Genomic DNA, 14,606 nt, shown 5'->3' with positions numbered 1-14,606 from the left:
CCTCTCAGGATCTATGTAGCCCATGCTGGTCTGAAACTCATGAGCCAGCTACTTCAGTCGCCAAGCACTAACCCACAGAGCCCAGCTTTCTGGTTCATTGATTTACACGCTAAGTTGTGCTCTGCTTCTCAGGATATTTCCTAACTTTTCCTCTTATGCTCTGGTTATTTGGAAATATTCTCTAAAAACACTTGTTTTTTAAGAGACAGGGTCTGCCTTGTTCAGACTCGCTCCAAACCCCTGAGCTTGAGCTGTCTACTTGGGGTTACAGAGGTAGGTGCCGGTATATCCGGCCAGGATAGCACCTCCTCTTCTCCTCCTCCTCCTCCTTTTTTCTATTTTTCTTAAGAAGTGTTCTTACAGGATTAGGGATTTAGCTCAGTGGTAGAATGCTTGCCTAGCAAGCACAAGGCCCTGGGTTCGGTTCTCAGCTTAAAAAAAAAAAAAAGTGTTTTTACATCTATGTATTGAGTTTCTTAAATTTGGCCAGTGTATGGGACATCTGTCTCATATCCCAGTCAAGGCTTAGGGATCATTGTTTCTACAGGAGGTTGCAGGAAGATTTTAAGAATGGTGGTTAGCCAGCTGGTGGTGGCACACGCCTTTAATCCCAGCACTTGGGAGGCAGAGGCAGGCGGATCTCTGTGAGTTTGAAGCCAGCCTAGGTACAAAGCAAGTTCCAGGACAGGCTCCAAAGCTACACAGAGAAACCCTGTCTCGAAAAACCAAAGAGAGAGAGAGAGAGAGAGAGAGAGAGAGAGAGAGAGAGAGCGCCGGAGTGAAGCTAACAGCAACATTGACATTGCACTCAAACTCACAGCAACTGTGGGTGCCTGTCCAAGACCAAGCCAGTCATTATTCAAGCGTGGAAGGGGAAAGGGAGTCCCCACCCCTCACTGAAGAGTTATGGACAGTTAATGGCTTCTCAGTGATGGAGAGTTGGTTTTCTTTAAGGGTTTGGTAGGTTGACCACACTCCAGTGAGTGGTCCCATTTCCAGGAGAATATGGACAGCAGAAAGTGGACTGGATGGGTTATGAGAAGAGGAGACAAGAGGAGCATTAGGGTTTCAATATGAAATGTCCTTCACAGGCCCAGGTGCCCAAGGCCTGGTGCTTAGTTGCTGGCACTGTTTTGGGAGATAATGGAAACCTCAGGACATGAAGCCTTCCTGTGTGACATAGGCATCATAGTTACTTTTCTCTTGCATCATGATCAAGGCAACTTTCAAAACAAAGAATTTAAGTGGGCTTATGGCTCCAGAGGACGAGTGTCCATGATGGCAGACCAAAATCAAGGAGGCAGGAAGAGTGGAGAGCTTACATCTTGATCCAAAAGCAGGCGGCAGAGAGCACAGTGGGGAGGGATGGTGGGAGGCGTTCGAAACCTCTTTAAGTCTGGCCCCAGTGACACCTCCTCTAACAAGGCTACATGCTCCTAATTCTTTCCAAACAGCCACCACCTGGGAACCAGTATTCAAAGGCCTGAGATTTATGGGGGACATCTTATTCAAACCATCACAATAGGTCACTGGGCACATGCCTTTGAATGTTCTGCCTCACCTCTGGACCCTTCCTGTCTCTTCCCAGCCACCATGAGGTGAGCGATTTCACAATTCAACCACAGCCATGAGGCTCCGAATAAGAAGCCAGCCAACCAGGAGCAGGAAACTCAGAAGCTATGCGCCAGTCTTTCCTCTTGTAAGCGGTTTCTCTGGAGTACTTACCACAGTGATGAAAACTTTGACGAATACAGAATTTTGGTACCTGTGAGGTGGTGGTGTTGCCAGCTGTCCGGCCGTGTGGTTCAGAAACCTCTGGAACTGACTTGTGGAGGGAATCTGGAAAAGTTTGGAGATGTGGTGCTAGAGAAGCCCTAGGATGCTGTAAGCAAAGTTTAGTGGGTAATTCTATTGGGAGCTCAGAAATCCAGAATGCTGACAGAACTGTGAACAATAAAGAGTGTTCAGGTTTCAGCAGGAACATGACTCACTCCGCACTAGAGGCCATTCATGTCTGTGGTGGTTTGAATGAAAATGGCCCCCATAGGCTCAGTGTTTGGATGCTTGGTCTCCAGTTATGGAACTATTTGGGAAGGATTAGGAGGTGTGGCCTTGTTGGAGGAAGTGTGTTACTGGGGGTGGGCTTCGAGGTTTCAAAAACCCTCAACAGCCCCAGTCTCTCTCTCTGCCTATGACCAGTGGATCAGGCTGTACAGTTCTCAGCTACAATCCCATGCCTATCTGCTTCCTGCCATGATGACCATGGACTAACCTTCTAAAACTGAAAGCAAGCCCCAATTAATTTCTTTCTTTTAGCTGGGTGTGGTGGCACACACTTTGAATACCAGCACTCATGCAGAGGCAGAGGCAGAGGCAGGTAGATCTCTGAGTTCAAGGCCAGCCTGGTCTACTTAGTTTCAGGACAGCCAAGGCTAAAAGAGAAACCCTGTCTTGAAAAAACATAAATAAAAAAATACAATTTAAAAATGCTTTCTTTTTTTAAGAGTTGCCTTGGTCATGGTTTCTCTTCACAGAAATAGAACAGTAACTAAGACAATGCTGCATTGTGGCAAAGAATTTGTCTATATTTTGTAGAGAGCTAATCAGATGGAGAAAAAAAGGTTTTTTGAGGCAGTCTTTCTAGCTGCCCAGGAATTTGCTATGTAGACCAGGCTGGCCTTGAACTCACAGAGATCACCTGCCTCTGCCTCTCAAGTGCTGGGATTAAAGGTGTGCGCCATCACACCCAGCCCAGATGGAGAAACTTTTATGACAGCTTGGAACTTAGGCTGTTGCTGGCTGCTTTTAGCCAGGTTTACAGTAAGAATCAAGAGCAGGAAAAGCAGAGTGGAAAGACTTGAAACACTTGCAATTTTGTCAGAAAAGCTGTTATGGTTAAAGTTGCCTCCAAGGAAGAGATGGTTAAAAAGACTAAAAGAAAACAAGTACTTTGTACCTGGACCACAGGTTCCTTGGCAGCACCTCAAGAGTTAGCCAGACACCAGCCATCAGAGGCTCAAAGGCTCAAAGGTGTAAAGGAGTAAAATCATATGGAAAACTTTGTTTTGACAGGAGCACTGGCTTCAGGCCCTCAGAGGCCACAGCATCCATGTCTAGTGTGCCTGGCTATTGCTCAAGTTGGCGGCAGAACTTGGTGTCATCTGCATGACTGGTTTTTGTAGGCATGTAGAACATAAATACTGTGAGCCTTAGAGACTTTTACCCAGGTTCCAAAAGCAAGTTTAGGAGACTCAATACTGTGTTCCAGTGTCAGAATCCCTGTCAACAGCCCAGGAAAGAAGCGTGTGGAGCTGCGAGAGAGAAACCTAAGCTGCAGCAGAACTCAGGAAGCCGAGGATGCCGGGAACATGGAACATCTGCTCAGGAAAGCTGCAAGCAGTGAGCAGAGCCAGGCGAGGAGAGGCCACATGTGCTAAAGCCAGCATAGCCAAGATTGCCTGAGCCCTTTAGGACTCACATCATCCTATCATAAGCTCTAGATGCCAGAGGCACAGGATTTAATGTTTTTCCTGTTGGGTTTTCCTTCCCCTTCCTTCTGGGATGGGAATATTTAAACTGTGCTACTGCGTATTGGAAGCATGTCTTTTTTAGTTTTATTGGAGGCTCACAGTTTGTTTTGAATCTTTGAAGATGCTTTGGACTTGGGTTTTTGAGCAACACTGGGATTGTTGAGATGTTGGGGTGTCTTAAAGATGTACTAAAGAAAGTTTTGCATGAGGAGATGGGCATGAGCTTTTGGTGGACAAGATATCTCAATGTTATGAACAGTTTGAGTATGAAATGTCTCCCACAGGCTTGGTCCCAGCTGATAGGACTGTTTGGGGATATGGCAGGAACTTTAGGAGATGAGGCTGAGCCGAAAGAAGGAGATCAAGCTGGGCGTGGTGGCCCATTGGCTGTTCTTGGTGAGTGAGGGCCAGGGTTTGGTTTTCAGCACCCATATGATGGTTAACAGCTCTCTGACTCCAGTGCTGGGGGGTCTGATGCCCTCTTCTGGCTTCTTTTGGCACTGCACTCTGGCAAAGCACTTTTTTTTTTTTTAAGTCTGGAAAGGGGGAGTTGAACAGAGTTGTCACCAAGAGGTGAAACTGTACTAGAGAGGGAGTGTCTAATGTTCACTAGTACAGAATCACAATGGCTGACAGCTGATTTCTGAAGACAGGGTAGAGACCATTTTTTTGAGGAGGTACTGGATACTGAGTCTGAGCTAAGCACTTGCACACCCCTGAGCTATACTCCCTAGAACGATTCTGAAGGCTCCCAACGAAATGACATGTTAAGTAGGGTCTGGAGGGACAGGGCTGCAATAATCTTCACTACTTGGAAGGTTGAGGCAGGAGGATTGCAAACTCCATCCTGGAGCCCTTAGACCTTAAAATAAAAAACAGAGAAGCTCAGTGGTTGGGTGATTGTGTGTGGGAGGCCCTAGGTTAAATCCGTAGTACTGTAAACAAAAGATGAATATCACACTGGGCGGTGGTGGCACATGCCTTTTAATCCCAGCACTCGGGAGGCAGAGCCAGTTGGATCTCTGAGTTCGAGGCCAGCCTGGTCTACAGAGTGAGATCCAGGACAGGCACCAAAACTACACAGAGAAACCAAACCCTATCTCCAAAAACAACAAAACAAAACAAAAACCACCAAAAAACAAAAACAAAAACACACCCAAACCGAAACAAAACAACACCAAAAAACAAACAAAACAAAACAAAACAAAAACCCAAACCAAAACAAAACAACAAAAAACATGAACACCACCTATGCCTGATAAATATGTATAATAATATTGTTATCAGTTTAAAAAAGTAAAATAAAAATGTAAAAGGAACTTTAGCTGTCTCTCCTCACTCCTGCTGTGATTTTCTGCCCTAATAAGCAGTCTCTCCACCATGTTTTAAGGGTGTCTCACCTGATGGAGTGGCTGAGCAGCTGTGTTGACAGGCCTCATAGTGGCTGTGTGGGGATTTCCCCAGGCGGGCCATCTGCCCAGTTGTCATGGATGCACACTGCTCAGCAGTTCTGAGATGACAACCGTAAGGACACGGGTCTCCCAAGCAGCTTTTTAAACATGAAGGTGACAGCTCAGGGAAGCCTGGCATGAAGAAGCACCGGGGTGGGGGTGGCTCTCCACAGGGAGCAGGGGCTGCCCAGGAAGGAGCAGGACAGGGGAGGGCAAGGAGAGACAGACAGACTGACCTCACATCTTCAAGTCACAGAATTTCTCTTTGCCCAGAGGCAGATGTAGCCCTCAGGCTTTTCAGTATGTGAGCTGGTGAATTCATCTTTCGAATTTAGTCAGTTTGGGGCCAGCAAGGCGGTGTGGCCGGGTAAAGGCGCTTGCCTATAAGCTGCTCACCCACCTGAGTTCACTCCCTGGGACCCACATGAAAAAGGAGAACAGATTTTCTTATGTTATCCTCTGACATCCACAAATGCAGTACACCATGCTTGTGTATGCTTGCGCGCGCGCGCGCACACACACACACACACACACACACACACACACACACACACGCACACACACACCAGTTGGAGAAATCTTACTGAATTCTGGAACAGTGCCTCCAAATTTAGTCTAACTCCTTTTGTGCTGAGGGAAGCTTCGACAGCCAAGAACCCCAGAAAGGAGAATTTGCTCATCAAATTGACTGCCATAAGCTTGACTGGGCCTGTCACTGGCCTTCCTACTTCAGGAAATGTTTATACATTTCCTTCCCATACACTGCTGATATTTTAAAAATCACATATATTTGTTTGTTTATTTATTTTGTGTGTCTCTGTGTATCTGTGGATGTTAGAAGACTTTTTTTTGGGGGGGGGGGGACAGGGTTTCTCTGTGTAGCCCTGGCTGTCCTGGAACCTGCTCTGTAGACCAGGCTGACCTTAAACTCATAAGAGATCCATCTGCACCTGCATCTGCCTCCCAAGCGCTGGGATTAAAAGCATGGGCCCCCACTACCTGGAAATAGAAGACAACTTTTAAGAGTACATTCTCTCCTCTTTCTGGGTCATCAGGTCATTCAGGTCATCCAGCTGGACTGCAAGCCTCTTCATCTACTGAGACAGCTCAGTGGTCCCTAAATTCTTGAAGGCTTGAAAAACTTTAGTGAAACCATTTTGTATTTTTAGAAAAAAAATCTATTTAATAGAACTATTTAGAGCAGTGGTTCTCAACCTGTGGGTCACAACCCCTTTGGAAGTCAAATGACCCTTTCCCGGGGTCTCCTATGACTATTAGAAAACATAATTACATTACAATTCATAACAGTAGCAAAATTACAGTTATGAAACAGCAATGAAAATAATTTATGGTTGGGGGTCACAACATGAGAACTATATTAAAGGGTCTCAGCATTAGGAAGTCTTAGTACTTCCTGAAACAGATTTTTTTTATAAATAAATTTTTTCATACAATGTATTTTGATATTAATATGGCAAGAGGGCTATCACCTAATTTCAACCCACTGGAGCCAACTGTGACCTAAATTTGGGCCAGAAAAAGCCAGCCAACCACATGTTCCCTTATCCACCTCCTCTATACTCCCAGGGACCCTGGACAAGTGCTCAAACCCTGCAGTTAGGAACCCCACTCCGATCCCAATGCCTGCTTCTGTGGCTGTGAACTTTTCACTGCCTATGGCAGCAGGCTACAGTGGGGTCTCCAAGCCCAGTGCTGTGTCAGCTCAATGTGAGCAAGAATCCTTCAGCAATGGTTCCCAACCTTCCTAACTCAACCCTTTAACACAGTTCATGTTGTGGTGACCCCCAACCATAAATTATTTTCATTGCTATTTTATAACTGTAATTTAGCTATTGTTATGAAACGGAATATAATTACATTATACACAGGATATCTGATATATGACCCCTGTGAAAGGGTCATTTGACCCCCAAAGGGGTCATGACCCACAGGTTGAGAACTGATGCCCTAGAGCCTCCTAGCAAGCATCACTGTGTGTGGCAGGAAATGGCTCACAGCCACCCTGATTGCAAGAGGAGATGGGAAAGGAAGCGTCCTATAAACAGAAATGAGATTCCTTGGATGGTCCCCTCCAAGGATGACTCTCCCTATGAGCCAGTAAAAAGATAGTTTTCCTGAGATGGAAGAATCTACAGTTGTCATCCACAAACAGATTATCCAGGGCAGGTGAGGTGGCTCAGCAGGCTAAAGGGCTTGCTGCCATGCCTGGCGACCTGAGTGTATAGGGTGGGAACCTGTTCCTGCAAATTGTCCTCTGACCTCTATACATGTGCACCCACATGCACAAATAATGTAAAAGCAAAAAAGACTGAATACTGAAAAAGGGACTCTGGATTCTGTGAGCAGGGAAGGAGGGAAACGGGCAGGAAGCGGCAGGGTCCACAGAGGTGCTCAGTCATGCGTGGTCCAACGGGCTGTTCCCATGCCGTGTGACCACCTGGCTGGCATGCTGGGGGGACTGGGGTGTGGAAGAGAGGTTATATGGCACTGGGCACTGGGGCTGAGCCCTGACAGTTCTCCATTTCCTCCCATGCCAAAGGATTTGGCACTGATACGCACAACTGAGGAATACTGGCACTCTACCTTTCTCTTCAGGCTTGTGGAAGGCTTGGGTTGGAGTCCCCCAGTGTTGCTGGGACTGCATCTCAGCAGGGAACTTCTGCACAGCTGCTCCAGTGCAGCTGAATAAAGGCTGTCGGTGACATCAACAGGAAAGACTTGGAGCCTTACTTTTCAGAATTAAGCCCCCTGATTCTCAGGAGTCAAGACAAGGAAAGCAGTACTTGTTAGCCTTAGAGGGAGACTCAGAGCCCTGGGTCACCCGGTTCCCCTGAGCACCATGCTAACTCAAGCTTCCTACTGGAGAAGCTGAGGCTGGGCCCCAGGTCCAGGCCCTACCTGGGGCTCCCATAGAGTCTCAGATTTGCGGGGGATGTGTAGACTCTGAGGCCCCAAAGGTGGGTTAGGCCCAGATTCCACTGAGAAGGTGAGTTCCTCCACCTTGCATGATGGCCCAGAGCCCAGTGTCTGAGAAGGGCAGCATGGTAAGTGGGAACTTGGAGCTGAGGAGGAACAGGCGTCAGCCTCAGGTGAACCGGGTGAGGCTGGCAGGAGCAGTCCCAGGACAGCAGCAAGGCCTGAGCTGTTACAGAAGGCTCAGAGACGGTAGGGCGGTGTCAGGATACGTGACTGGAGAGGAGTGAACCTGGGGACACTATTTGTATGTTAAACCTGAGAGATACAGTACAGAAGGGGGTGACTGAGGTGAACCCCTGGATTCCCCGGGTGGCCACATTGAAGGGCAAGGCTCACAGTTCCGTCAACACTCAGAGGCTGTGGCCTGAGGGATCTGCTGGACTTCTTCCCACAAGGAGGTGGTGAAGGGGTTCTGTAAAGCCCATCTGTCTGGCTGGGCAGAAACTCCAAAGTGTATTTCAGTAGAGAAACTGAAGGGCCAGGCATGAGAGACATGGGCAAAGACTATGGGTTCCAGGATGGCGTGGGGGATACGATGAGACCCTTTCACAGGGACATGGGGGCAGGGAAGGGAAGAGAAACAGACAAATCCACACAGAGTTGTACTTTTTTTTTTTATATAGAATTTGTACAATATATTTCTCTTCATTTGCATATCTTATCCACAACTTAAAACATTCTTTTTACAGGCTGAACTCACTCAGCTGATATAATCAAAATTCTTTCTCTCAACCAAATAATAAAAATTCAAAATCGTAAACCCGTAAGAAAACAAATTAAAAACGATGATGAAAATAAGTCACTCCTCTCATTAGAACAGTGTCTGTACACTATATATGATTTGGAACAGAATTCTTTATAGATTAGGCACATGTTTCCACGACCCCTTATTCCTGCCAGTTTTGTATCGGTCCAGGCAGTCTTGCCTCCTAAGAAGGGTCAAGGGGACGTTGGCCTTGATGGAACTCCTTTGGGACCTCCTGCCCAGGTTGGGGTCAGGAGAGATGGGCCTGGCTCAGCAGTGCCACCCAGTGGCCTAGAGAAGCAGAGGCAGTGGGCTGCAGGTGGCCAAGTCAGGAGGGGCCTGTCAGAGAGCAGCTGTGGTGTGTGAAGGGCAAACTGAAGCACGGGGGGGGGGGGGGGGGGGGGGGGGGGAGAAGAAAACAGCAAGCAGTGAGCGCAGAGAAGCTATGGGGTCCAGTGTTTATTTACAATTGCTCTTCCTGATGGAAGGTGGGAGGAGAGCTGGGGTCAAGTCCCAAGGGAGGCCTCCAGCCCTGCCTAGCCCGCCCATCTGCTCCCTCTACTGAGTCAGTCTCAAGTGTGGAGGGTGAGTGCCACCTCCTCCCCCTCTCCTAATGGAGCCACCGGAGGCCTCTTCACCAAGCACTGAGACTTGTTCTGTCTCTCACCTGAGATCTACTTGGAGGGAGTGGCATGCATAAGGGCCTTCTCTGGGGTTTAGGCAGCTTGCAAAGTCCAGGTGCTTTGGCAAAGAGCAAAAGATGAGGAAAAGGTTCCTATGGGTTGGCACCATGTCCCACACCACGGGAACTGGACCAGGACTCCTTTGATGTCAGGGTGGTGGACCACGGGTCACACCACTCCTTTGTTCCTGTGCTTTGCAACCTGTTCCTCCCACTCTGTGACCGTTTTTTTTCCTGTATGCTGGGGTTCACCAGAGAACCTAATTCAAGGGCCGGGCAGGCAGTGGTGCCAGAAGGCACAGCACCTTTGCAGAAGATGCTTCCAGACCTGCAGGCTCAGTCTCTTCCAATCCAGTCCCTTGCCTACTCTCAGAAGGGTCTTCAGAGGCCAAGGGGCCTACTGGGCCATAGCAACCCAAGCTGGCCAAGTGTGGCCCTGGCTGTGGTGAACCGTTTTTGCACTGGGCCTGTGAGGTGAGACCTGCCTCTGGCCAGACACCTGCCCTTAGGATTCCTTCTTCCTGAAAATCCTTGGCCTGATGCTGACCCAGCTTCCCACTCAAGAAAATCATCAGCACTTCAGGGCAATGCTAAAGCCATACATGGGAAATGCAGAAGCATTCACTAGAACTGATGTAATTATTGCTAGACAGGTGATGGCTAAATAGCCAGGCAAGAGGCCTAAGGTGGTAGGTATGCCGACCACCATGACCTCGGGGCCAAAGTATCATCAGGTCTGTCCTGACTCCTGAACAAGGAAGGGCTCCTCTGAGGGCACTGCTGGCACTGCAGGTGCAGGAGAGTCCCTCCATTTCTGTCACTTCCACACACCAATTTGTCCCTAGGCATTCCCTAGGGGCCCTCTGAGGGTCAGTGTGGTTCTCTTGTAAAAACACGAGGAGAAAACCAATGCATACTAAAATAAGTGAAGAAACACAGACGTGTGTGTTGGGAGCTGTTGCATGGGTGACAAGCAGGGCCTGTCGGCTGTTCCCAAGGGCACTGGGGAGTTGGCCACCTGACCTGTGGCCTGAAGACAGCTTGGGAATCGGAGATGGCTGGGAGGTGCTCATGTTGGTTGTGGGTTGGTTTCCCAACTGGCCACTGCTGCTGCAAGCTCCAAGTCTCACTGCAAGGGTGGCTCTGATAGACGGCGCCTTCCCTGATGGCAAGCCAGGGCAGCTCCCACTCAGTGGAGACAGAATCCTTCCAGAGACTACTTCTAGGTCTTCAGTTCTGTGCCTCCCTGGGGCAGCCCTGGAGGAGACTGCTCTCTGGTCTCTATTCTCTGAGTAACTTTCCCAAGGCCTCTTGATGGCCCTTTCTGAGCCACTCAGCACTACTGTGCTTTCTTGCACATGTGGAACCTACACAGTGGGCCTTCTTGATGAGGCTGCTGCTTGGTATCCAAATGGGAGCAGAGGGTGGACTCAAAGAGAGCTGGGTGCAGACGCTGCAGGGGTTTCCTGAGCAAGGTTGGAGGTCTGCTGTAAACCCCTGTAGACAAATTAATGAGTCCATGCATGCCACAGTGAGGCTAACACTCCACGTTCCAGAGGCGGGTGGCCTTGTTTGGGTAGTTGATGGCCAGGCTGATAGCAGCGATGTTCTGCAGAGCCTGTGGAGGGAAAGAGCAGTCACCAACATCAACGGCTATTTACTTGCTCACCCGTAGGTCCCTCAGCTGGAGGGTGGTGAGGTGAGCCAGAGGTGGTACCCTCATCCAGAGACTCACAGGTAGAGTGAGAACGGAAACAAAACCAAAGCCTCAGGAAAGCTGAGGTAGGCAGGAGGAAGCCGCTGGCTATGGCAGTGGTCTAGTTGCCGAGGCAGGGGGCTGGGAAAGCCATACAAAAATATGGAAGGGAATCACATAGTACACACAAGAGAAGAACAGCCAGCGACAGAGGAGAGTACCCACGGGAAGCCCATAAATAGCGCTGGGAAAGCAGCTGCCCCAGAAGGACATGGCTAGAATGCAGAACACCAGTGAGAGAACGGGACAGCTGTGGGGAGGGTCACCGGGAGAGGGGACTAGACGTGCATGGGGCAGACATGAGGGTCAGTCAAGCCCATAGGAAAGAAAGTTGGAGCCAAAAGCAGGCACACATCAAAATCTCTTATAGCAAGTCAAGAAAGCAAGGGCCATGGCAGCTGGTGCAGGTGGCTGCCAAGATGGAAGAGTTCGTACTCTGCCTGCAGGTCTCAGGAGAGTCCCACCTGCTCTTCTCCCCTGCTTTGGTGGAGAAGCCCCATTTCTGAGCAGGTATCTCTAACCTAGTCCTTCCTTAAAGGACTGGGCTCTGGGAAGAGTCCCAGGTGGATGCCCACCTGAGTCCCATCTGTCTGTTCTAGGGTTATGGCACAAATTCAATAGTACGTATTGAGGGCAAGTCCAGTGCTCAAAATGCAGGCTGGGGCCTGAGGATCCCAGGCCTTCGGGGAGGAGTCACAGGTTCAAGCTTTACTTTCACCATTTCCTGAGCACACAGTACAGTTCCTTTTTAGGGATGAGTGCAGGGCAGACACAAGAATCCAGCTGTCTTCTGTTGGGCCAGACATTAAAGAAGTCTGCAAAAATGGAGCTAGGGCCACCCTCCTCAAAAATTATTTTGTTTTAAAAAGTTTACCCAAAACACATTAACACGGAATGTCCTACTGTCTTAAAAACTGAATTGATACCTAACCGTTGAGCCATTTTGAACGTTTGAATTTGACACTGCAGTCTAATTTCTAATGCTGTGGAACACTGTACACAGGATGCATAATGAACAGCTTTCCTGGGCCCGCCATCATTTAGAAGCACAGATGTCAGAAGAGGAGTTTTCCTATCGGGGAAGCAAAGTACGTCCAAAAATATCTGAAACCTAACTCTATGGAAACTTCCAGGATCAGCCAAACTAAAGTGAAGGCACTGGTTGTTTTGGTTTTACAGACACAAATTCTTGCTAGTGTCTTCTGACCCACAGTTTAATATGAGTGACAGTGATAAATGGGCCTCGCCTGCTCTCGGTGAGAGCCAGAAGGAAGTGACTGAATTGCAGCTGAGCTCCATGTAAACTCTGGGAGGGTCTGGGCTTGTCATGCAATCTCTCTTCTCTCCCTTCTGCACCTACTCCCCCACGGTCCTGGCAAGTGAGATGGTGCTATCCATCACAGGAAGATGACCCACAGTCTGGCTCTTTGGGGTCAGGGGAGAGGGTACCTGTGCTGCACATCGGAGAAGGTGGTCCTCGGTGGTTAAGGCCAGCAGATACTCCTGCAGCAGGCCAAGCTCCTGTGAAGAGATCATGGGTTCCTTGAGTGATGGAAGGCAGCAGGGCTGAACAAAGGACACCCACCAAGCAAACAGGGGCCCCAAGGGGGTAAGCACTGCTCACTGCCGGCACCTATGACACCACACACTCTACAGTCATGAAGGAGCCTAACTGGAAAGGATAGGAACCTGGTTCCAGAGCTAGCCGTGATGGCCCACAGGGTAACCAGGCAAGGGACTTTTCTCATGTCTCCTGAGGAGGACAAGCAAAGGATCTGTGAAAGGCCCTTTCATGTGGCAATTCAATAAGTCTATTGTGCTTAGGCAGAGAAGACAAGGAAGAGGAACCTAACTGTTTGACTTTCCAGAAACCTCTGTTGTCGAGAGCTGGTCCAAGGCAGTCCCTACCCTCCTTTGGCTATAGGCCTGACAAAATAAGCAACTAGGCTGATCTGAGATTTTTCTCTTCCCAGGACTGGGAAGTATGGGTATGTGTTGGGGGGAGGCTGGATGTAGGCCGAGGCCTGCCTCTTGTGCAGCCTGGACACCCTGGGCTTGGGGGCTGGCATGTAACCCTAGTTGGGCCATGAGCAGGAACAGGTCAAAGCGTACAGAGGCACGATCCTTCCTGGCCAGATTGAAGGACAAGAGGCGGATATGTCTTTACCTGGGCACGGTTCTCGGTGACAAAGAAGAGCTCAGTGAGGGCGCGGTGCAGGGGCAAGAGGATGCCAGGCTGTGTCACATCCTCACACAGTCCGTACTCCATGTGGGTGAAGAGCTGCCACAGGGGCTTCAACAGCGCAAGGTCACAGAGGTCACTGTGAGGAGGAGGAGGAGGAGGAGGAGGAGGAGGAGGAGGAGGAGGAGGAGGAGGAGGAGGAGAGCACAGGGTCAGTCTACTGAGAAGTAGTCCCCAAGGGGACAGAGGGAAGAAACTGCAGGCCAGGCTTTTCCTTTCCCACCCCATCCTAAAACAGCCACACCCACTTCTCTCCAAATCAGGCACACACAGTCACCAACAGCACAGAAGGAGAGAGGCAGAGTCAAACACCAAAATGATTCTAAGAAATCCAGAAAACCTGAAGCATGTTCACAGGAATTATTGCATTTTTCTTTTGTTTTCACATTTATTTATTTATCTATTTGCTTATTTAGAGAGAGAAAAAGAGAGAGTGTGTGTGCGTGTGTCTGTGTGTGTGTGTGTTTGTCTGTGTGTGTGTGTGTGTGTGTGTGTGTGTGTGTGTGTGTGTGTACCACAGCATGCATACAGTAGGCAAAGGACAACCGTGGGAGTTGGGTCTCCCCACCCACCATGTGGGTTCTGTGAAAACTCAGGTCATCAGGCTCGATGGAAAGCATCTTGGCCCACTGGGCTAGCTCAATGGCCCCTACTGTGTGTTTTTAAAAATGGTCCCTATGAAGTCCTTACAGTGACAGAGGGAAAACCTCCAGGCAAATGTGCTGTTTGTTTCACTAGGAAGCCTAGGCTGTCCTTGAAGTCACGGCAATCCTCCTGCCTTAGTCGTCTCCCATGCCCTGGGGTCACAGGTGTAAGTTACCATACTACCTTAAGCTAACTGTTAAATGGAAAAAAGCAAGACATGACACATCACATACAAACTCAAACTTACAAATAAAAAGAGAACCACTAAATGGATAGAAAGACAAATAATTATTTTGATATTCAGTTATAAAAAGAAAACACACTTGCAAGCTTGCTGGACCTGAGATATTGCTTCTAGGAGAAGCCCAATCCTCAGACCTGTGTGTAGAGAACCCTGAGTGTCTGAACCTGGAGTGGATGGGGCTAGGATCCTAGTTCAAAACCCCTCAGAAGAGAAAATTAGGAACTCAACAATACTGGGCTCACTATAGGGTGATAACATATCATATATGTAATGACTTTGCCATTCTCTTTAATTTGCTTTTTCTTCTATAACTT

At 48.8% G+C, this 14,606-nt stretch overlaps 1 protein-coding gene across 1 annotated transcript in view; it reads right to left on the bottom strand.

Annotated features, from left to right (window-relative positions):
• Nucleotides 1-9,134: 9,134 nt before the first annotated feature.
• Zzef1 (zinc finger ZZ-type and EF-hand domain containing 1) overlaps nt 9,135-14,606 on the bottom strand; it is a 110,352-nt gene continuing 104,880 nt past the window's right edge. The window contains exons 51-53 of the mRNA XM_036195252.1: nt 13,329-13,482; nt 12,611-12,682; nt 9,135-11,023 (exon numbers count right to left, since the gene is read on the bottom strand). Of these exons, the coding sequence (XP_036051145.1) occupies nt 10,943-11,023; nt 12,611-12,682; nt 13,329-13,482 (307 nt within the window). The 3' untranslated portion in view covers nt 9,135-10,942. The remainder of the gene's footprint in view (nt 11,024-12,610; nt 12,683-13,328; nt 13,483-14,606) is intronic.

Source organism: Onychomys torridus, chromosome 8, assembly GCF_903995425.1.
Source record: "Onychomys torridus chromosome 8, mOncTor1.1, whole genome shotgun sequence".
In the NCBI taxonomy this organism is placed as follows: Eukaryota; Metazoa; Chordata; class Mammalia; order Rodentia; family Cricetidae; genus Onychomys; species Onychomys torridus.
This window is presented reverse-complemented; position numbering and strand designations above follow the sequence as displayed.